Source organism: Sodiomyces alcalophilus, assembly GCF_042370955.1.
Source record: "Sodiomyces alcalophilus JCM 7366 unplaced genomic scaffold ACRALscaffold_2, whole genome shotgun sequence".
Classification (NCBI taxonomy): Eukaryota; Fungi; Ascomycota; class Sordariomycetes; order Glomerellales; family Plectosphaerellaceae; genus Sodiomyces; species Sodiomyces alcalophilus.
The window spans coordinates 45363-66767 of record NW_027263533.1 but is presented as its reverse complement, the minus strand read 5'-3'; the positions used below and the strand labels follow the sequence as shown (position 1 = coordinate 66767).

The 21405-nt window shown below is 56.9% G+C and overlaps 9 protein-coding genes across 9 annotated transcripts in view; 6 read left to right on the top strand and 3 right to left on the bottom strand.

The window, feature by feature from the left end:
* Positions 1–2277, top strand: part of ACRALDRAFT_2046196 (uncharacterized protein) — a gene marked incomplete at its 3' end in the record, with an annotated part of 4788 nt that extends 2511 nt beyond the window's left edge. The window contains exons 3-9 of the mRNA XM_071021516.1: positions 511–1058; positions 1122–1541; positions 1574–1747; positions 1811–1915; positions 1950–1999; positions 2070–2156; positions 2190–2277. Coding sequence (XP_070876257.1) covers positions 511–1058; positions 1122–1541; positions 1574–1747; positions 1811–1915; positions 1950–1999; positions 2070–2156; positions 2190–2277 — 1472 coding nt within the window. The remainder of the gene's footprint in view (positions 1–510; positions 1059–1121; positions 1542–1573; positions 1748–1810; positions 1916–1949; positions 2000–2069; positions 2157–2189) is intronic.
* Positions 2016–5112, bottom strand: ACRALDRAFT_1060644 (uncharacterized protein). Its single transcript, XM_071016271.1, has 2 exons — positions 2846–5112; positions 2016–2780 (listed from the first exon to the last, which is right to left on the bottom strand). Exons 1-2 carry the CDS (start codon positions 4700–4702, stop codon positions 2274–2276), a joined length of 2364 nt encoding a protein of 787 aa, XP_070876256.1. The 5' UTR covers positions 4703–5112; the 3' UTR covers positions 2016–2273.
* A 558-nt stretch (positions 5113–5670) lies between these two features.
* Positions 5671–9127, top strand: ACRALDRAFT_1047363 (uncharacterized protein). The gene is made up of 2 exons (XM_071015501.1): positions 5671–7114; positions 7204–9127. The coding sequence occupies exons 1-2, from the start codon at positions 5897–5899 to the stop codon at positions 8917–8919; spliced, it is 2934 nt and encodes a 977-aa protein (XP_070876255.1). The 5' UTR covers positions 5671–5896; the 3' UTR covers positions 8920–9127.
* Positions 9128–9363: 236 nt separating this feature from the next.
* Positions 9364–10951, top strand: ACRALDRAFT_1060642 (uncharacterized protein). The gene has a single exon (XM_071016270.1). It carries the CDS (start codon positions 10093–10095, stop codon positions 10477–10479), a length of 387 nt encoding a protein of 128 aa, XP_070876254.1. The 5' UTR covers positions 9364–10092; the 3' UTR covers positions 10480–10951.
* An 833-nt stretch (positions 10952–11784) lies between these two features.
* ACRALDRAFT_1060641 (glycoside hydrolase family 61 protein) lies at positions 11785–13213 on the top strand. Its single transcript, XM_071016269.1, has one exon. It carries the CDS (start codon positions 11993–11995, stop codon positions 13019–13021), a length of 1029 nt encoding a protein of 342 aa, XP_070876253.1. The 5' UTR covers positions 11785–11992; the 3' UTR covers positions 13022–13213.
* Positions 13214–13430: 217 nt separating this feature from the next.
* ACRALDRAFT_206570 (uncharacterized protein) lies at positions 13431–14426 on the bottom strand (the record flags this gene model as incomplete). Its single annotated transcript, XM_071022067.1, has 8 exons — positions 13431–13665; positions 13696–13773; positions 13889–14008; positions 14061–14112; positions 14162–14195; positions 14233–14257; positions 14332–14355; positions 14395–14426. The coding sequence occupies 8 exons, from the start codon at positions 14424–14426 to the stop codon at positions 13431–13433; spliced, it is 600 nt and encodes a 199-aa protein (XP_070876252.1).
* Positions 14427–15299: 873 nt separating this feature from the next.
* On the top strand, positions 15300–16520 carry ACRALDRAFT_2070450 (glycosyltransferase family 31 protein; the record flags this gene model as incomplete). The annotated part of the gene is made up of 1 exon (XM_071022157.1): positions 15300–16520. A coding segment is annotated over one exon (1221 nt), but the record flags the coding sequence as incomplete, so codon positions are not given.
* A 767-nt stretch (positions 16521–17287) lies between these two features.
* On the top strand, positions 17288–18905 carry ACRALDRAFT_1067873 (uncharacterized protein; the record flags this gene model as incomplete). Its single annotated transcript, XM_071017495.1, has 2 exons — positions 17288–17865; positions 17936–18905. 2 exons carry the CDS (start codon positions 17288–17290, stop codon positions 18903–18905), a joined length of 1548 nt encoding a protein of 515 aa, XP_070876250.1.
* A 423-nt stretch (positions 18906–19328) lies between these two features.
* Positions 19329–20582, bottom strand: ACRALDRAFT_1079537 (uncharacterized protein; the record flags this gene model as incomplete). The annotated part of the gene is made up of 1 exon (XM_071018915.1): positions 19329–20582. The coding sequence occupies one exon, from the start codon at positions 20580–20582 to the stop codon at positions 19329–19331; it is 1254 nt and encodes a 417-aa protein (XP_070876249.1).
* Positions 20583–21405: the final 823 nt, after the last annotated feature.

The following is a 21405-nucleotide window of genomic DNA, read 5'->3' as shown; positions in this document are numbered from 1 at the left end:
ATCTCGTCACCTGGTCCGCGCGGCCCATCGCCATTCCCGAGGAGGGCCACCCGGCGCTCAGCATCGACGACGACGGCAAGAACTATGTCATCTGGGATATCGAGACATCCAAGCCGCTGCGATCCTTTGCCAGCCTCGATACCCCGGACGCCGATGCCGCTCCCCAGAAGCCGCGCAAGTCCCCCTGGCCCGCCTTCAAGTGGTCCGCCGATGACAAGTACGTCGCCCGCCTCAACCAGGGCACCTCCATCTCCGTCTACGAGCTGCCTCGCATGGGCCTGCTCGACAAGACCACCATCAAGATCGATGGTGTCATGGACTTTGACTGGGCCCCCGCCACTGTCCAGCGCGATGGCGTGAAAAAGTACGAACAGCTCCTCTGCTTCTGGACCCCCGAAATCGGCAGCAACCCGGCCAGGGTCGGCCTCATGGCCATTCCGACCAAGGAGATTGTGCGGACCCTCAACCTCTTCAACGTTAGCGATGTCAAGCTGCACTGGCAGTCCGAGGGTGCCTTCCTCTGTGCCAAGGTCGACCGGCACTCCAAGTCCAAGAAGTCGCTGGCCACCACCCTTGAGATCTTCCGCGTCAAGGAGAAGGGCGTCCCCGTCGAGGTTGTCGATACCATCAAGGACACGGTCATCAACTTTGCGTGGGAGCCCAAGGGCGACCGCTTCGTCATCATCACCACCACCGAGCCGGTTGGCCCGACTGCCGTTGCCCCCAAGACCTCCGTTTCCTTCTTCTGCCCGGAGAAGAGCAAGGGCCCCGCGCCGGGCAACTGGAAACACCTGCGCACGCTGGACAAGAGGAACAGCAACTCCATCTACTGGTCACCGCGCGGCCGCTTCGTGGTCATCGCTACCGTCCACAACCAGCAGAGCTCCGATCTCGACTTTTTCGACCTCGACTTTGAGGGCGAGAAGCCCGAGTCGGACAAGGACTTGACCGCCAACCTCCAGCTCATGAACACGGGAGACCACTACGGTGTCACCGATGTCGAGTGGGATCCTTCCGGTCGTTTTGTTGCCACTTGGTCGTCCGCCTGGAAGCATGCCGTATGTGTTGAACTCCTCCTTTATCTAATTCCAAAGTAAGAACATCCCGCTAACATGCTACAGATGGAAAACGGCTACCACCTGTACGACTTCAAGGGCGAGGCGCTGCGGGAAGAGCCCATCGAAAAGTTCAAGCAGTTCCTGTGGAGGCCGCGGCCGCCCACCCTCCTTACCAAGGAGGAGCAGAAGCAGATCCGCAAGAACCTGCGCGAGTACAGCAAGGTGTTCGAGGTGGAGGACGCGGAACGCGGTGCCTCGGCCGACCGCGAGGTGGTCGAAGCCCGCCGCCGCCAGCTCGAGGAGTGGCTCGCGTGGCGCGAGGCCATGGAAGAGGAGCTCCTGGAGGAGCGCGCCTTCCTTGGTCTCCCCGAAGATCCGCTTGCCGCCCTCTTGGCCATGAAGACGCCCGAGGTGCCTGCGGATCAGGAGGATCAGGTCATCGAGGAGATTCTGGAGGAGGTCATCGAAGAGTCGGAGGAGATTGTACCCTGAAGAAGTCCACCGAGTTGATAAAGGAGAAGGAAAGCCAAAGGGTGACAGAGAGATTTTCCTCCGGCAGGGTGCTGCTGGTTTGGTCTTCTTTTTTCCGGGACGGTGTTTTTTTTTCCTGGACAAAACGAAACGGGGGGTGGTTCGGCGAGGCCGGGAGGAACTTAGGAATGAATGTTAATGAATTTGGTCCATCAATTGTCAATTTTCTTCTTTTATTTTCTCTGTACGAGCATTAGAAGCCCCATCTGACATTGACTGAGGAACAAATGGTATACACCGAAGCTGTGGCAAGAGAATTTCCCATTTCCGTCATGACGCTGGATCATGCTGGGGTCGACAGCCTAGCTGACCGACAACCCATGAATGTATTGTATTGTATTGCTGGTTTTACACATGGAGGCAGTAAGAGTATCGGCGCTGCTCCTTTTTCTTTTCGTTCGCTCTTCAAAGTGTGTCCTGACGCTGATGACGGTCGTCTATACATTATAAATCCAATGCGCATCGCTTTCAAATGAACAGCCTCCATCCCATTAATGTTCCCCTAACCAGTCATCCCCACGAAGATAATGTCTCCCAAAACGACCTTGGGTTCCCCAGCGAGAAGAAGTCTGGTTTGTGCAAACCCTGCCGCCCCCCAAGAAAGAAGAAAAGAGAAGAATGGAAAGAAAGAAAGAAAGAAGCCAACTCCCCAATTCTATCGCATGTCCACCCAGCATTGCTTCATTAATCCGCCTTGCCAGCCTCCATTAACCATTTCATCCACGCTTCTTCATCATGATTGCCGCTAGCGAGAGCCACCCGGCCATTCTTGGTGACATCACCCTCAACGATCCTCTTGACCTCTCCGCTGTCCTTGGAGCCCAGCAGGGCCATCTCGCGGCGGAGCAGCAAGGCGGTGGCGGCACGGACGAGGACACTGTCTCCCTCGAACATGTAGACGTCCCACAAACGGGCGCATTCGTCCATGGCGAGGTGCAGGGTGCCCAAGCCGGTGAAGACGCTCGCGAGGTAGACGTCCGGATCGGCGTCGGCGAGGTGGCGGGTCAAGTGATCGTGAAGACTGGGCGACTTGACTTGCAGAGTCCGCATGACCAGATTGTAGGCCGACGCCTTGACGCCCGGGTCAGCGGCGTAGAAACCAAGGGCGAGAGAACGGTTGAGGACGTTGGCGAGCGCGATGAAGGCGTCTGCGGGATTCGGGAGGTTGAGCAAAAGGAGTGCAGCAACGGTCTATCGAAAGTTTACGTTAGTAAATGTCCGGCGCCCAGTGTGGAAGGCATCAATACGACACATACATTGCAGCCCCGGACGTAGCCAATGTCGCTCCGGTACATGGCATAGGCGAAAAGAAGATCGAGCAGGCTTTGGTGGAGCGGACCGCCGACCTGGAAGATGCGAAGGTCCTGCCAGGTGTTTTCCTTGACATCCTCGCGGATCTTGGAGAACCATGCACCGCTCCGTAGATCGTCGGCATCGGTCTTGCCGGCCTTGATGCGGCCCTCGACGTCGTGGGCACGGCTCAGGGCGGCTTTGTAGGAAGCGGGCGTCAAGCCCAGCTCGTTGCCGATGGCACGCGACCAGACGACACCACGGCTACGCGAGGCCACGCCGCGCCACCAGAGGTCCCGGGTGCGACGCTCACGAATGGCGTCGGACCAGCGCGGGATGATATTTTCCTCCCAAATGCGCATGAGTCCGTCGGCAGTGACGTCACGGTCGGACGACCTCGCTAGTTTCTCGGCCTCGCGGCGGCGGTCCGACTCGATGCTGCGAGCCATCATCTTCTCGTACTCCTTCCAGTGCTTTCGGTCTTCGCGCGGGTCCTTCGGAGGGAGCCACGAGGGACGGGTGCGACCCAACACGGCCTCCTTCTCCTTGGACATGGGCATGGCGTCGATCATGATATTGGCCTGGCGCAGGGACGGCAAGTCCGGGAGGGCGGATTTGACGCGTTGCTCCTGCTTGCGGCCGCGGCCATGGGCGGCGGTCCAGCCGTCGACGTCGCCCACTTGGTCGGCGTGCTCCTCCAGCTTCTCGGTCAGGGCCTTGGCCTCGGGGCTGAGTTCGGACAAGGCGGCGTTCCAGCTTTTGGCGCGCGCCTTGAGAGGACCAGGAACCGGGTCCGGGACGGGGTCAGGGGCGGGGCTAGAGCTGGGAGCGGGCGATTTTTCCCTGTCGTCCTGCCGTGCTTGTCCTATGAGACCCAGTCCGATGGGCGACGCCGGCTGGTCCGTCTTCCAGGTTGGCGACTTGAGGGAGCCGTGGGCGACGGCGACGGCGGGCGTGCCATTGCCGACACTGCGGACGCGTCCCTTGGGACCCCTCTCGGCCGAGGGGGCGCGCGAAGAGGCACGGCTGAGCGAGCGTTCGGCTTGTGGGCGGGGCGAGATGGGCACGTTATCGAGGATGATGCCTTCGGGTATGTGATCGTCGTCGTCTTCGTCATCTTCGCACTCCTTCTCTAGCTCTAAAGCGGTTTTCCTTTCGCGAGTGGACTGCCAGCTGCTCCTTCTAGGTATCATGTGTGTGTTCGGGTCGCGCGGCACCAAGGATGATGTGTGCATGTTCATGTTCATGTTCATATGCATGCTCAAGTTGGGGCTGGGGCTACGATGTCTTGTGTTGTTGGCGAGGGACAGGGAAGTGGTGGATCGGCTGGCGAGGCCACGGTGATGTGGGCTGACGGGCCGAGGCGAACGAGCATTGAGGCTGCTGCTACGAGCGCCGAATGACGAACGCGATTCGGCAGACATGGACTGGGGGGACGGCCGCGGACGAGAATGAGAAGCCGCGGTCAGCCCCAGCTTCTTCCTCCCACTCCCCCCGGCCAGATCTCGTGCAGTAGGCGGGGAGATGGGATTCGAGAGGCCGGGCGTCGCATGGGTATGAGGATAACGTTCTGACGAATAGGAGCGATATGGGTTCGAGGGACGGGTGGCGGAGGCGAGTGAGCGACCTTGGGGACCCTGTGGTTTCGGCGGGTACTGGGTGACGGAGTCAGCGTCGTCATCGAGCCCAATGTCCTCGAAGTGACCGATGGCATCAACGGTGGCTGTGTCGTCGGAGTGGAGGGAGGACATGGACTGGAACGAGGACGACTCGGGGCGCGTCATGTCGGGCGGTGATTCTGGGCTGAGCTGTGTAGTAGGCATGGCTGATTCAAGATCCGGGCGCCCCGAGTGCCCGGTTGCTTCTTCACTATACATGGGCGTTGGATCATTCGAGCTGGCCGCGTTGCATGACCGTTGTTTTCACCCCCGAAATCGTTCTTCCTTCCTCTTTCTTGATGTTGATGATATTATACAATTCTAGGCGGTGTAGTAGGATCGTCTAGCCATGCTCAGGTCGGGGTTGATAAGATACGAGACGATGTTCAACGTGACGAGTTGCTCGATGCGAGAGGAGGGAACGCAATTGATCGTTTGATCTTCGAGTATGAAAGACAATGGACGTCGCTTCGCACGACGAGGGCGTTCGAGAAGGATAGCTGATTGAAAAAGTCGCGGGCACTGCGATTGACGGCGCGGAAGAGCGAGCGAGGGGTAATCGGACGAGTAGAAGATGAAAAACAAAAGTCAAGCTCAGCAGAGGCCTAGAAGATATTAGAGATGGTCATGTAATGCGTGGGTTGATGCTTACCTTGACGAACAGAGGCCAGAGGGGAGTAGGAAAAGCAGCAAATGCAGAGGATGATGTGGGACGCTGGTGGCAGTGGCAGTGGCTTCCTGTGGCTTCCTGCTTCCTGCTCTGCTCCTGTTTCCTGCTTCCCGGTTGCTGCTTCCTAATTATTACCTGCTTGTTTCTGATGCCAGACTTCGGCCCCTGCATAAGGTAATAATTTGGGCGGTATAAAGTACTGGTACTTTTTGATATTAAACGGAGAGATATCTCGAGGATGCACATGTACAGACATACTCTACTCATAAGGCACTATACTTTTAGGTAAGCTATGTACCTGTGTTCAGGGGGCAGAGGGTTGTACCTGGTACATTGAATCGTTGCAGTACTAAAGGTACGCACATATCCACCTACATAAGTACTGAGCAGGTACCGAGTTTCTTCTCCTAATGGCGGCGATACCTGCACACCGAATTCACCGCCCCGTCGAAGACAACCGGCCAATCACGTCCACACGCCCCTTGTACCCTATCTCCCCTCCGTCACAGTCGCTATAGTCTGTCACAACTGCTCGACTACACGACGCCTCTGGCGTTTTTGTTGATCTTTTCTCCTTTCTCTTTCAAGGGTCGGGGTTGTGATTTTCGAAGCCTCTTCAATCTCTTCTCGACGCCATTCTTGCCAGTCAAAGCCGTGTACCGAATCGAGGTGTGAACGTATGCCATACCATGGAACCCCATGTCAAGGGCCACTATGAGCCTGTCCCCTTCGCCGCCGGGGCAACAAATCGGCAAGGTGGTCGAGTTGGCTCACATCGCTCCAGGCGGTGGATACGTCGTCGAAGAAATCTCAGGGCCATTGCCCTGTCGTGCCTAGCATGTCTTGCCTTCATCGCTTTTGCCCAATGGAAGCAGATGCTCAGGTCGCCTCGGAAACCCCTCCCCTTGCTCTCATCCTCCCAGCTGCAAGAGGACCTCAGGACCTGTTCCGAGCTTCGCAAGAAGCCCCAGGACCCCATCGGCCTGGGCCGGGATCGAAATGCTCGCTATGTGCAAGGCCATAAACCAACTCTGATTCGGAACGCCACCATCTGGGTAGGAGAACCCGCAGCGGGAACGTCGCCTCAGGAAGCTCGCGCCGGCAAGGGCTACTCGTGGGTTCGGGGGGACGTGTTCTCGCAGTACGGTCTCATCCAACGAGTCGAGTCTCACATCTCGCCCGACTCCCTCCCTGAAGATACCCTCGTCTGGGATGCCCGCGGCCGCCAGCTTACCAGCGGCATCGTCGACATGCACTCCCACGCCGGCGTGAGCCCGCTCCCCAATCTCGCTGGTACCGAGGACACAAACGAACTCTCCAGTGACATGACACCCTATGTACGCTCCATCGACGGATTCGACCCGCTCGATCCTCAGATTCAGGTCATCAAGTCGGGCGGCGTCACCACGTCTCTCGTCCTACCCGGTTCCGGCAACAACATTGGCGGCGAGGCCTTTGTCTTCAAACACGCCGTGGGCGAGCGTGATGGACGGCCCGAGATCTCCGCTTGGGATATGCTGGCCGACCCGGACCGCAACTGGCGCTACATCAAGATGGCCTGCGGGGAGAACCCCAAGCGCGTCTACGGCCGTATCGGTCACGGTCCCTTCTCCCGCCTAGGCGAGAGCTGGGAGTTTCGCCACGCCTTCGAGCAGGCTGCCGACCTAGTCCGAAGGCAGGACGACTGGTGCCATGGCGCCGAGACGCTGGGCCTGGGAAGTATGAACGAGTACCTACCCCGCGACCTGGCCTGGGAGACCCTGGGCGCCGTCTTGCGAGGCCAGGTCCACGTTAACACGCACTGCTACACCGTTCCCGACCTGGAGGCTTTCATCGACCACACCAATGAATTCAAATTTCCCCTACGAGCCTTTCATCATGCCCACCAGACGTTTCTGGTTCCCGAGGTGAAAACAATTGAAGCACTATTTGGTGTTTTCTCTTTTTCTTCTTCTTTTTAGGAGGTAACTGACACTGACATACAATCCCTTTGTAGATTCTAAAGCGGGCTTGGGGCGACCGGCCGCCAGCATCAGCGCTCTTCGCCGACAACATGTTCTACAAGGCCGAAGCCCACGTCGCATCGGAATACGCCGGTAAGATCTTATGGGATCACGGTTTGACTCCCGTCTATGTCAGCGACAACCCTGTCCTGAACGCCCAGCACGTTGTCTTCGAGGCCGCCAAGGCCTACCGGTACGGCCTGCCCTACCACGCAGCCCTGGCCAGCGTGACCACGGCGCCGGCCGAGCTGCTCGGCCTTGGCCAGAGATTAGGCAAAGTCAAGCCCGGTTACGACGCCGACCTCGTCGTTTGGGATAGCGACCCGCTCAGCGTCGGAGCCACCCCGTTGCAGGTGTGGATCGACGGGTTTGCTCAGTTTGAGGACCCGGTTGAGCTCGACAAACCAGTGACAAAACCCATCACTCCGGATGAGCGGCTGGGAGAAGCCGCCCAAGAGTCTCGACAAGTCTTGCATGATGTTATCTTCACCGGCGTCACCAAGGTTCTCCTCTCGGACTCGGAGGACGGGGAGAAGGTGCCCGACCCGATGCCAGAAGGGCCGACCAACGTCATTGTCACAGGTGGCAAGATCACCTGCATTGGCCACTGTACTTCCGAAATGGAAGCGGCCTCGTCGCATCATGTCATGGCCCTCGATAATGGGTATCTAGTCAAGTCTTTTACGGCATTCGGGTCTACCATTGGACTGAATGCGATCGACTATGAGAGCGACACAGACAACGGGCTCAACCCCGACAAGTTTAGCCGGGCCATCGACGGCCTGGCCCTCGACAATCAGAAACTCCATGCTGCGCACAAATACGGTATCACCAAGGCCGTCTCGGCGCCCAGGCTCGTGGGTGCACTTTCGCAGCATGGGACGAGCGTAGGTTTCATGACGGACGCGAAACACGCGCTGGAGAAGGATGCCGTCTGGTCGCAGGACGTTGCCGTCCATTACACCGTGACGCTGGGCGCGAAGCTCGACGCCCAGCCTTCCATCTCTGCCGTCTTCGCGGCCCTTCGGAAATCGCTTCTAGAGGCCGTCTCGTCCCGGGAGGAGGACGCGGCCGCGTATCCATACTCTGAGCAAGCCCATCTCAGAAAGGTCGTGAGGGGGCAACTTCCGTTGGTCCTCACTGCACACAGCGCTGACGCCATTGCGGCGGCGTTGCGGCTCAAGGACGACGTGGAAAGGGCCGTCGAAGCGTCCGACTCGTCGTCGTCGTCGTCGTCGCCGTCGTCGTCGTCGCCGTCGTCGCGGATGAGGATGGTGATCTTGGGTGGGGCCGAGGCTCATCTCGTGGCTTCCGAGCTGGCCGCCGCCGACGTCGGTGTCGTCCTCGCCCCATTCCAAGCCTTTGGTGCCTCTTGGGATCAGCGCCGTTCTCTGTCCGGTGCGCCTCTCACCAACGGGACGGCGGTCGATGCCCTCCTCGACGCGGGCGTCGTGACCGCCATCGGGTTAGAGGAGGACTGGCTCGTCCGCGACCTCGGCCTGTTGGCAGGGATTGCGTTGAAGAACGGCCGGCAGAGGCTCGACGAGCGGACGGCGCTGGACCTGGTGTCCACTAACATTTATACCATGCTGGGTATTGAGGAGCCAAAGACGGGGAATTTTGCTGTCTTTGAAGGTAGCCCGCTAGAGATTGACGGTCGCGTTCGTGCTGTCAGTGGACGAGCACATTTGTCCGTGTATATGCGGTAATACGTAGTCTCGATATGAGGACCAGGAAAAACAAGAAGGCTTATTCGAAGCTTACTATCCCCTATCACAGGATTCGACTGTAAGATGTAGCATAAGGACGTTCCCTACCTAGGTACTGATGCCTTATCTCACTGATGCCCATGATCAAGTGACGGACGAGGGGAATCTCTATTAGTAACCAGGCAGCTAATTTACGGATACAAGTTGGAAATGCTTAGCAATTTATTCTCAACCTTACGAATGATGACAAACTGTTTTACTTAGGTACTTTGTATCAAGTATCTCGTATGATGTCAGTGTACATCGTATGGACTGAACGTCAGTTCCGCAGGTTCCTGCCAAGTATCATCACCGTTCTGGTCGGTGTGGTTCCACGACGCGACTTGTCACTTGCCGAGAACAGCCGCCGTGCAGCGGATATGGATGGTCAGATGGATACCGCCTCACCTTAAACCCACATATATATTCCCTTATTCGAGCGAGTTGGACGAAAAGAAAATCAATCGACAAGAAACCCGTCCTGACTCCAAAGCATGCAACCACGACAGCATCTCCTCAGACCCCTGAAGTACCTCGTTGGATCCTATCTCACTTACGCCGCCGTTCGACATACGGCTTCTCGTACCTTTTCTACATTTTCTGCCTCAACCTCATCCGTTATGCCTCGGGGTTCCGTCGTCTGCATCTCCCATGGCGGAGGTAAGCCTACGCTTCTCTTTTGACCCCTTTTATTTCCGCTGACACCTTGTTGGTCCTCTCCCCGTCCTCGGTGACCCGGGCCACAAGTCCATCGTCTCATCCCTCACTACCCGCGTACCCAAGCTTCTGCGTCTAGGCACCGATGAGGCTCCTCGCGCCATCGTCGTCGTCACTGCCCACTGGTCGCAACGCAACCCGACCATCTCATCCGCGTCCCGCCACCGTCTCTACTACGATTACGGCGGCTTCCCGCCCGAGTCGTACAGTCTAAAGTACGACGCCCCCGGATCGCCCGAGGTAGCCCAGGAAGTCAACGATGCCCTGAAGGCGGAAGGGTTAACCCCGACCCTCGACGACGAGCGGGGCTGGGACCACGGCGTATTCATCCCTTTCCTCCTCATCAACCCCAAGGCGGACATTCCCATCGTGCAGCTCTCGGTGCTCGCCTCCGAGTCGCCCGACGAGCACCATAGGATGGGCCGGGCGCTCGCTCGTCTCCGCGACTCCAACGTCGCCGTCGTCGGCTCCGGCTTCGCGTCGTTCCACAACCTGGCCGAGATGATGCCGCTCTTCTCGGGCGACCCGGTCAGGACTTCCAGGGTCGCCAGGAAGGTGGCCGAGTTCTCCGACGCGCTGACCCCGGCGGTCGAGACGGAGAAGGGCGACGAGAGGGCGGCGCGGCTGGCGCGGTGGAGGGAGTTTCCGCATACCTACGAGATGCATCCCCGCGGCGGGGGTGAGCATTTCATGCCCCTGTTGGTTTGTTCCGGTGCCGGCGGGGACGAGGTTGCGGGGAAGTACAAGGACGATTTTATGGGAGTTGATATATGGACGTACTACTGGAGCGACGTGGAGTTGTGAGCGCATGGATAATGACCTGCTTGAGACTTGGGGATAGGGCGTTGGCGTTAATTAGAGCACCTGACTATTATTGTGGTAGAGAAAATGATTAATTGTATGCATGGCGTAGAGTCAAGGACAAGTCGACAAGGACAAGTCGCTCGAGTCCCCGGCTCGATTGGGAGGAGCCTGGTATATGATGTGAGAATGGACGAATTGCATCGGTTAGACCACGAACGAGTTGGTCAATAGCCCCGAGAATTTGAGGTGATGGCCAGACGTTGGATGGTGCAGGACAAGCTATTGCCCCTACTGGGGACCTGGCGCAAGGACATGTACAGTATTCCATGACAACCGCACCGAGGTATCCGCGATGCGTGCTCATCGTGAAAACCCCTTTAGGATCAAAGCTTGTCTAGCACAACGAAATCAATCTAGTCTAGATGAGAAGGCCCTGGCGTGTACCGAAACGCGAATGTCAAGGGAGGGAGGCTGCGAACCCTTGCCATTGCGTTTCTGATGAAAATATGTGGACACTGCTGCAGAACTTGGAGTGTAATCGTCACAAATCGGACTTGGAATACATCACATCATCGCCCCATTGTGCAATGGGTAATATCCAAGTTTGAATGTGCTGAATCTGCCGCGGCTAGACGTTATTCATCATCTGAAGCCTCCTAACCGTCATCAAGCCCGTTTGGCTCAAGAGGATGGTAAAAAGACTGAATAGAAGGAATTGGTCTTGGACTATGACTTGAGATCTTGATGTTGTACCGGTACTTAGTTACATAGGTACTGTATCGGTACGCATCTGGTCGGCCAATCAACCGATCGCTCTTTCTCGCAAGTAGGCGCAGAGGGTGGGGCGGGGATTAACATGGCGTTGTTTCATCAGCGTCCCGGAATCTCTCCTCGATCCACCACTCACCACTATCATCAACTCTGGTTGGGACAGCGCCCTGGCTCCAGATACGATGATTCCTTTCTGGCCCAATACCTCGTCAAAACAGACCACGTTCGACAGGGTCACAGTCGTACGAAGTACCAAAGTACAAGACGAAGAAATAGGACGGGATATCCAAGCAACCCCCCGGTCGAACGCCAGAGAGTCCGACTGACGAGACCATGGATGGGTAACCTGCAATCTCGTGTTGTCAATCTTTCTGGCTCGATGGCGAGATGAAGTGACATGATGGGCCTAACCCGTGGCCTGGGATGTCTGCGCAGTCAGCCAGCCCCTGACATGGGAGGTCGTGTTCTTCATGAAATATAAAGCAGCACTGCTGTCGTCTCCATTCGTCGAGAGACCTTTCTTCACTACCTGCAGTCGCTCTTGTTTGTCGGTTCACTCCTTTCTCACCTTTCCAGTTGTCTTTTTTCATTTCTTCAGGCTGTGCCATTCGTTCTTTCACTCTCGGACTTGACGTTCGAAACCCACGCTCACTTTCGACCCCGTTGTGCCACGCTTAAGCACACTTGCGTCCTTCTTTTTCACACTTTCGACAAACACTAGCAACCCAAAACACCCATCACCATGCGTTTCACTGCAGCCTCTGCCCTGGCTATGGCCAGCACCGTCTCTGGCCATGCTCTCATGTACGGCGTCTGGGTAAACGGCGTTGACCAGGGTGATGGCCAGAACGTGTACATCCGCTCGCCCCCGAACAACGGCCCCGTCAAGGATCTGGCCAGTCCCGAGATCGTCTGCGGGCCCAACGGTGCCAACCCCGCCCCCAGCTTCGTCGAGGCCGCCGCCGGCGACACTCTCAGCTTCGAGTGGTACCACAACACGCGCGACGACGACATCATCGACGGGTCCCACCTGGGTCCTATTATTACCTATATCGCCGAGTACACCGACAGCGATGGCACAGGTCCCATCTGGACCAAGATCGCGGAGGACGGTTGGGACGGCACCCAGTGGGCCGTCGACAAGATCAAGGCCAATAACGGGCTCCAGGACTTTGTCCTGCCCGCCGACCTGGCCGCTGGCCAGTACTTGATTCGCCAGGAGATCATCGCCCACCATGAGTCCGAGGTCAGCTTCGAGGAGAACCCCGCCCGCGGCGCCCAGTTCTACCCTTCTTGCGTCCAGGTCGAGGTCACCTCGGGCGGCTCCAGCATCCCCGACCAGGGCTTCGACTTTAACACCGGCTACACCTACGCGGATCCGGGCATTGTCTTTAACATCTACAGTTTCGACGGCACCGACTACCCGGTCCCCGGTCCCGAGGTTTGGACTGAGGGCAACACCAGCCCCGCGCCCGAAGAACCGGAGGTGCCCGAGATTCCCAGTAGCACCGTCCCCGTTGTGCCCGGACCCACTCCGGCGCCTGGTGAAGGCGATGAGATTGCCCCAGAGCCTATCTTCTCAACTGTCCTGCCTTCCACTACCTTTGCTACCGTCACCACCGCCCCCGTTGAGGAGCCGAGCTCGGCCCCGACTCCACCCACCGAGTGCCGCCGCCGCCGCCGCCGCCGCTCCACCAAGAGCAAGAAGGCCAAGAAGGCCAAGCGCAGCACCGAGCCGGTGTTCCGCCGCGTCGGTCGTCCCCAGTTCTAAGAACCATGCAAAGTCAGGGCGAGAGGAAGCTGTTCTTCGGGGTATCAGAGAGCCCATGAGCTATTCCCATTGACATGGATTAAGCGTGTGTTGAGCGTGTATAGATAATTACTCCCGCCATCTTGGAGAGATGCGAGCAATCTTTCCGCAACAACCCAAGTAAAGCAAAGCAAGTGCAATATATACTTTGCCTCGTATCCTCTGATTCTGATATTCGGACAAGTAATGTTGTGTAAAGTGAATGTCCAGTGAAACATAGAAGATGAAAAAGAAAAGGAGACAAGAAAGCAAAGGGTCAAATTCTAGGCAACAACGAATGTCGAAGGCTCCCTGGAATTCAAGTGTGAATAATCAAAATGTGACTGTAAATTTTGCCCGTATGTGCGTCGATGACGCATGCCCTTCCTCCCTAGTAAAACTGTATATGAGGCTGGGTAATTGAGATGGGGGATGCCAATGTCTTGTGATGATCTACGGAGCAGACTACAGAGCTATGGCAGTCTGCAGCAGCTGGTGCTGTCGTGTACATATTGTATGAATGCAACGTATGGCGTACGACGTAGGTACGTAACCGCATATACGGAGTCCTCCGCGTTTCGCAGTCCGCAGGTCGGGTCGGCATGAATCTCAATGCAGGAGACGATCTCGTGGTCCATTCATGGATTGAATGTCACTCCTCATTTCCGCCCGCGACGGGGGAGATGACGGGGTAGGGTCTAGACTCTTTGCGGCCCGGGGCCCCTTTTTCTTCTCTACACTTTGTCCTAAAGGAGAAGGCCTCGACTTTCCCGAGTTTTCAGCCGGCAGAAAGAAGGCGGGAGAAAGACGACAAAAGCGTACATAGGCATGGCTTACGAGTCGAGTCACCTAAGATGGAAAGGAATAGTGGCCAAATTCCAATACTCGATAGTCCAGACGGGGAAGTTTAGGAGCTGATTCCTATTGCCAACGCGACCCCTGAATGGAACGAATGGAACTGTTCGAACGCTAATGATTGGGGAAGCACTAATTTTAGGTAGGGGCGTCTGGAGGGGCGGACGGGTTCAGTGAACGTTTATGTGGCGGTGGGCTCTTTTGCAGTGGCAGTCGGCCTGAATGCCACCACCAAAGTCGAGGCACTAGCATAGGGCAACGTGGCACAGTAACTGTACCTAATTAGGTATTGGGAGTGACTCTGTACCAGGTACGTACAACGTACGTTGTACGTGTACAATGTACGAATACTTGGTACACAAACTGAAACGAAACCGTACAGCCACAAAGCACAAGTTCCGAAGAATTCCTAGCTATCCGCCACCACTGCTTTGCACGTAAAGGTTACAAATTCGTCGAAACTTTCGTCGAGACCCTATACGCCGTTTTGGTTCGTCCACCCTCCCCACTTTTGCCTGGGCAGCTCCTGCATTTCAGAAGGCTTATATTAGCTTAGTTTGTACCAAAGTAGTTGTACCGTAGGCAGGTAGCGTTGCATGCGGGCCGACTTCCTCACTTTCCTCGCTTTACACGCTTCCGTCTCCCAAGTTTTTATAGTGTACTTCGTAGCGCTACCATCTTACCCTTTTCTCCTTTCCCACCTCATCTTTCCCCTCCCTCCCTTTCCCATCGTCTCGTCTCGTCTCGTCTCGTCTCGTCTCGTCTCGTCTCGTCTCGTCTCGTCTCGTCTCGTCTCGTCTCGCCTCGTCTTCGTCATCTTATCTTTCTCTCTTTACTTTCTTTTTCTTCCTTCTTTCGTCCTCACTCGACATCATCACTCCTACCCATCTCTTCCTAGGACTCTCGCCCTCTTTGCTAATCGATTATCGCCTCTAACCGGATATACGATCGCTTCATCCCGTGGCTCCCGACTATTTTGCCACTGTCACTCGCTTGGCCGTCCTTGATTTCCTTCCATCGCACGGAACTATTATCACCAAATACGCCATACCATCCGTCGAGAAGAGCATCAACTCCACGAAAGCTTCAAAAGCGTCGACTGACGATTGACCCCCCCGCGAAATTCTTTCTCCAGCATGCTTTCGCTACCATGAAATTCAAACTCCCCTCCCAGAGTCGCCCCACCAGGACTCTGTCCACTGCCGCCGTCATCGCCCTACTCATCTTCATCGTCCTTTATCGCCTCGAAGACGGCGAGCACCCCCTCGATTTCGCTTCCTCGGCCTATACCTATGGCTTTGGCCAAGCCAGCGACGGCTCGCCACCCCCAGCCGCCCAGGCGCAGCCCGGTCATCACACCCCTACTGGCGCGCCCGCTGCGCATCCCATCCAGACAAACTGCCCGGCTCCTGCCCTGAAGCATCTCAAGAAACCCGAATTGAACCTGACCGACATCATCACCTACTCCCGCCGCTGTATTAAGCCCGTCTTGTCCGCCTCCATCGACCGTGACATCGTCGCCAACATTTCCGACCCCCTCTTTACCGCCAAGACCGAAATAGACTTGACCTCGTGCGATGTGCCCGTTCACCTCGACAAGTGCGACCCTCTGCCGCTCCGCGTTCCGAGCCCATACCCAAAGTCCACCTACCCGCATCTCATCTTCGGCGTCGCCACTTCGTATCAACGTTTTGAGGACTCCCTCGGACCCTTCTCGTTTTGGCTCTCCGGCTCCCGCGCCAAAATCGTCGGCATTGTTTCCGACGCCTTCGAGAAACCCCGCGACCTTGAGGCCCTCGAGGCCCTCTACGCCGAGCACGACATCGAGGCCCGCTTCGTCAAGCCTATGCGTGCTTCCCTCACCGTGTCCGAGAACCATTTCACAATCATCCGCGACCTCGTCCGCGAGGCCAAACCCGAAACGCAGTGGATCGGCATCTTGGACGATGATACCTTCTTCCCTTCCCTCCACCGCCTCTCCGCCGCCCTCGATACCATCGACCACACCCAGCCCGCCTACGTCGGCGCCCTCTCCGAGGACTTTAAGGCAGTCCGCAATTTCGGCTACATGGCCTTTGGCGGTGCCGGCGTCTTCCTCTCGCCCCCGCTGGCCCGTCAACTAGAACCCAAGCTGGAGAAGTGTCTCGACGAGGCAAAGGCCCGCGAGGGCGACGCCCTCATCCGCGACTGCGTCTACCGCCAGTCCCACACCAAGCTGACCCTGCTGCCCGACCTCTACCAGATGGATCTCGGAAAGGATGCCGCCGGTTTCTACGAGGGTGGTCGCAACCCCCTGAGCCTGCACCACTGGAAGAGTTGGTATCACTCCCCCGTCGCCCAAATGGCCACCATCACCCATGTATGCGGCGACTGCTTCCTTCAGCGCTGGCGCATGGGCGAGAAGACCGTCCTCACCAACGGCTACTCCATCGTCGAGTACCGTGACGGCCTACGCCACCTCGAGCTCGACAAGATGGAAGGTACTTGGACCTCGGCCGATAGTGGCTATGACTTCAGCATCGGTCCCTTGCGCAGCAAAATGCCACCGGAAAAGAAAAAGTCGTACAAGCTGCTCGATTCCGAGGTTCTCCCAGACGGCGGTGTCCGCCAGACGTACGTTCACAAGGGCCGGAAATCCGACCGACACGAGGTCATCGAGCTCATTTGGGAAGCTTCCCGAATGGGCGTTTTACGGAGTAAGCCGGGCTAGAGCCGCGCATGCCGGTGCTCGCCGAGAAGATTTCTCTTTGTTGCCGTGGATGCCTGTTTCTTTGCATATCTAATCATTTCAATCCCACGGGCGGCGTTGGAAGGCCTGTTGCATTTAGAATACTCACGATCATAATGTCACCCTCGCCATACCTAATGGCATTGCTCTTGTACGCGTAGACCATTCGGGCTTCTTGTTGCTGCATTTTTCTCTTTTTGCTTTCAAGGGCATGACGATTCAGGTTGTCTACGATAGATTTGCATTGTGCTCATATCGGACGAGTAGGAAAGGCTCTTGAATCTTGGGCCACGCCGCCCACCCACTACATACCAGGACAACAAGCGACCTCGAAGGAAGAAAGGCCGATCAATGATGGTGCTTTATGTACTCGCAACCCTCGCCCAGACATTCCAGGCGTTCCCAGGTTACGGACATGGCACGAGGAATGCGATTTAATCAAAGGCACATCTCACAAATTGCCGCTGACGCCGGGCTGACCCCCAGAGCTCTGGAATGTGAAGAACCAAGCGGACACTGTTTCCCTGGACAAATGACCCAAACAATACAGACCATATATGAACTGGGCAAATGCAATCCATCGCTTTCATTCGAATCCCCTTGCTCCCCAATGGCCTCCTTCCGGCAAGTCCGACATCTGTTCCACCATGCACTAGACCGACCGTATGCCGTTCATCACCGTTCCCACGACCAGAAGGACCCGCGACGCGAGCCAGTCGCCCACCGTATCGTGGCTTTCCCGCTCATCATCGTCCGACTCGAGTTTTTCGTCTCCTCGGGTCGCATCACCACGCGTACCGTCGAGTACGACCCCCGTCACATATATACCGTCCCTGATTGATGGCGCGTGTGGCACCCTACCCGCCGAGCAGAGACCGGCCCTCTCACTTTTGAGTGAGGATTTGAAGGAGATATGGGCCATCATTCCCCAGATCACGACGGGGTTGCGACGGAACTGGCGCAGCAACTACGACCTGGTGATTCGGCTGAGGGACTTTGTCCTCCAGTTTTGGTTGAGCGTCGTGGAAGTGGCAATACTGGCGCTTGTCGTGCCCCTATGGATGATGTTGCCTGGTGTGGTCTTCCTCGTATGGTTCTGCTTCTCGATATCTTTCGTACTCGCGGTCAGCTCGTTCCTCAATGGCACCGAGGTGGTCGTGAACTGCGATGGCTCCGGTAGCAGGACGATGGAGCCCGACATTGAAGAACAGCGCTGGGTGTTCGTCGGTGGCATAACTACCAGGTTCGTCCCCTATCTACATGCATTTACGGGGGTGTAGCGGGCTTTGGGTGTCTGATAACCATTGCTCTAGCATTGACCGCCTGTCCCGAGAAAGCCTACCTTTACTCAGCAAGCTCTTCATGCACCCGATCACAGGAGTGCACACGCCAACCTTTGGCCTCCCATTCGATCTCCTCTTGCTCGCCTTCCGCCGGAGCTTCCCATCCTTTCCATCGGAGTCTAAGCGTGCCCTGTACAGCGAGCTCCGTGGTTCACTTCTTGACAGCTCCATCAGCCGCGTTGTCGTCCTGGCACAAGGCACAGGCGCCGTACTCGTGGCGTCGACCCTCTCCCGCCTTTCTGCGGATATTCAGGCCGAGAAACTGACCAAACTCGAAATCTATACCTTTGGCGCGGCATCGCGTGAATTCGTCGTACCACTCGGCAAAACGAAGAAGAGGAGGGCGTCGACCGGTGCGTCACGCCATGACGGGGCTGTGGCCGAGGACCGCTGCGGCCCTCGCATTGAGCACTTCGCATTCGTCTCGGATCCTTTCGCTCAAATGGGCATCCTACGCGCCGTATACCGCGATTTCGACGTGCGATTCTGTGGCGACATCTTCGTCATGCGGAACCATCCCCACCCGTCTTCGCAGGGCCACCTCGACCGACCGACGGGTCAGTTATCCGACTACCTGTGCGCGCTCTTCCCCACCTCTCTGCTCGGTTGCTGCGACCCCGGGCGGCCCAGCCTTCTCGACTACGTCATGGGCGTCGACCGCGACACGGCCGAAAAGCGCGAGCTGGCCGCGATCGAGTCCTACGCCGAGATCAAGCGCAGCAGCCGCAAGAACAGGCGGAGCTGGACGGGACTCGGCGCTACCGTGGGCAGCTCCAAGAACGGCGTCATGGATGGCCTCGTCGGCCTTCAGATGGCGCGGAAAAGTTGTCGCAACTGTGAGGGTCACCGTGGCCGCGACGTGAGCTGGCTGGCTGACCATGTTCGTGGTGGGGACATGATCCGCGAGTCGGAGGGACGACCAGAGGACGCTCCTAGTTAGGCGAGTTGACGTAGTCAAGCAGCTCCTGTATATGTATGTCTTCCTGACAGCCGACACCCTGGTACCATAGGGTCAGGACTCAGGCGTGGTTATAATAATTATTTGTAGTGTAATAATTGAATATTCGTGGGCTTGACCCGGTATAGAAACGAGCCGTTTCGTGGTACTCATATGTATCTTCAACAGGCCGTAGGACGTTGCTTGTTCCTCAGCAGTTTAAACCGAAACCAGCCAGTTCGTGTCTAAGGTAGGAACATATCCTTTCCTTTTTTATATGATGCAGATTTTAATGTTCCCCCCTAGCCACCCCCCCGGTTTGGTAGGGAGACATCGGGGGTTTTTAGACACCCCTGCATGCTAACAATAATAAACTTTTGTGGCTGATCCTTTGAACCCCCTATCTCGTTCAACCCGTTTTGATTCTTAAACGTTCTTGCATAATGATAGCGAGGCCTTGGCCGCCTCGAGACAAGCAATGAGCTGGGCCGATGCCTCCATGTGCTCCCTTGAAGGGAAATTCTGTCGCCGGTGGTACAGCTGCGCCATGTCGAGGCACTTTGTCAGCTGGCCTTCCAGGCCCTGGTTCGCCGACTGGCTGGCCACTGCGATCTTTATGATGCCGAGTTCCTTCTCCACCTTGGATAGGCCCGCCGATTGCTTGTCTTGCGCCGTATCGGCCTGGTCGTGCCTGGTCACCAGCTGCGCCAGTTGAGCCCGCATCTCTTGGATGGCCGCTTCTTGCTCCTGGATGCGGTCGTTCTGCTCCTTTACCGTCTTCTCGTACTCAGTCACCCGTCGGCTGAGCTCGTCGTTTCCGGGAGCATCTGGGTTTTCTGGGGCTGCTGCTGTTGCTGGTCGGCTACGCTCGAGCAGGTCGACACGGCCGAGAAGTTCGAATACCCCCTCGCCGAATGTCTCAACGTCACGCGAGAGGCTCTCGACCTTCTCGAGCCGTTGTTGGTGGCTGTCGAGCGTGTCCTTCCAAGTATCGTATGTGCCGCTACGCTCCTCCAGCGCAGTGAGTCGAGCGTCTCGAATGCCCAGCTCTTCCTTCTGGGATCGTACTGCCTCATCAGTAGAGGACGAACTTTTTTCCAGCGCCCCAAGACGCTTATCGCAGTCCACGATCATCGCCGGCACGTGTTCTTGGAGCTGGTGGCGTGTGTCGATAGTGTCGAGACGCTGATCAAATGAGTCCAGACGGTCGCGGAGCGCTTTAACAAGTAGGCCTTGTTCCGTCACTTTTTCCTGCCAGGCATCCTGGTCCGGGCGGCGTTCGTCTAGCGATGCCAGACGCTGGCCGTGGTCCGCGACTGCACGCTGCAGCGCATCATGAGTTTGGCGATGCTCGTCGAGTATTTTGAGTTTTTCGTCGAGAGTTTTCAGGTGCTGGGTGTGATCGGTGACCGTAGTTTGCCAGTCATTCTGGTTTTTGCGATGTGCGTCGAGTTCGCTGAACTGATTCTGAAGTGCCTGGAGTTGCTTCCCATGGCCCCCCACCGTCCCTCGCAGACCCTGCTGGGTTTGGCGGAGTATATCCAGTGCGGCGAATCGCTGGTCGTGTTTTGTCAGGGTATTCGTGATTGTTGTTAGCCGTTGACCCATATCAACGGTGGTCGAGTCGATGTCGTTGATTCTGAGCTTGTTCACGGCAATCCACTCCCGTATCTCTTCCATCATTTCCTTGAGTATCTCATTGCGACGTCCCTCCCCCTCATTCTCCCCGGTCCTTGTGCCTTCTGGCGGCTCAGCTGAATTCGCGGCGGAACTCTTGTTCCCGTCTTGCTGGATCAGGCCTGTGAGATACTTGAGTTGTTTGTCGTGTTCCCCAGACTGCCCGTGTAAGCGATCGATTTCCGCCTGGTGATCGGAAAAGCGTTTCTCAATCTCCTCGTCCTGCATATGACGTACGCTATCCCCGCGGTTTGGGAATAACTCGGTGGCCGTCCGGTTGCTTTGCCCTCCGCTGTGTACGTCTGATGAACGTCTATCCGAAGACATTGGAGACAATGGGACGTCATCCGTGGCTAGGCAAAGCCGTTTCGGCGACCTGTGCCCTTTCTCCTCTCCGTCTCCCTCATCGTCTTCGTCTTTATAACGAGGGCTGTTGGCCCGTTTCCGGGAGAAAGGCGATGCAACGCTGGGATAGACGTGCGGTGAATGCCATTCGTAATACGGACCATTCTCCTCACTGAGCAAGCCATCGACGTCACGGATCATGAGCTCCCACCGGCGTTTCCAACCCTGTATTTCCGCGGGTAGGTTTTCTAGTGGGGGTAGATACCGTCCATTGCTCCAGAATTCACACCAGGCGTCGACTAGGTTGCAGAGCAGACCGAAATTTTGGCCACGTGCAGCACTATTGGCGCGCAGGAACCTACGGCGTCTTCCGCACCAGTATTCCGTCAAGTCTTTCACGGCGTCGAGAGTGCATGACTGGAGAGCGCAAGCATTGGAGACGAGGCCGTAAAATTTCAGAGGTTCAAAGCACGGGTGTCTG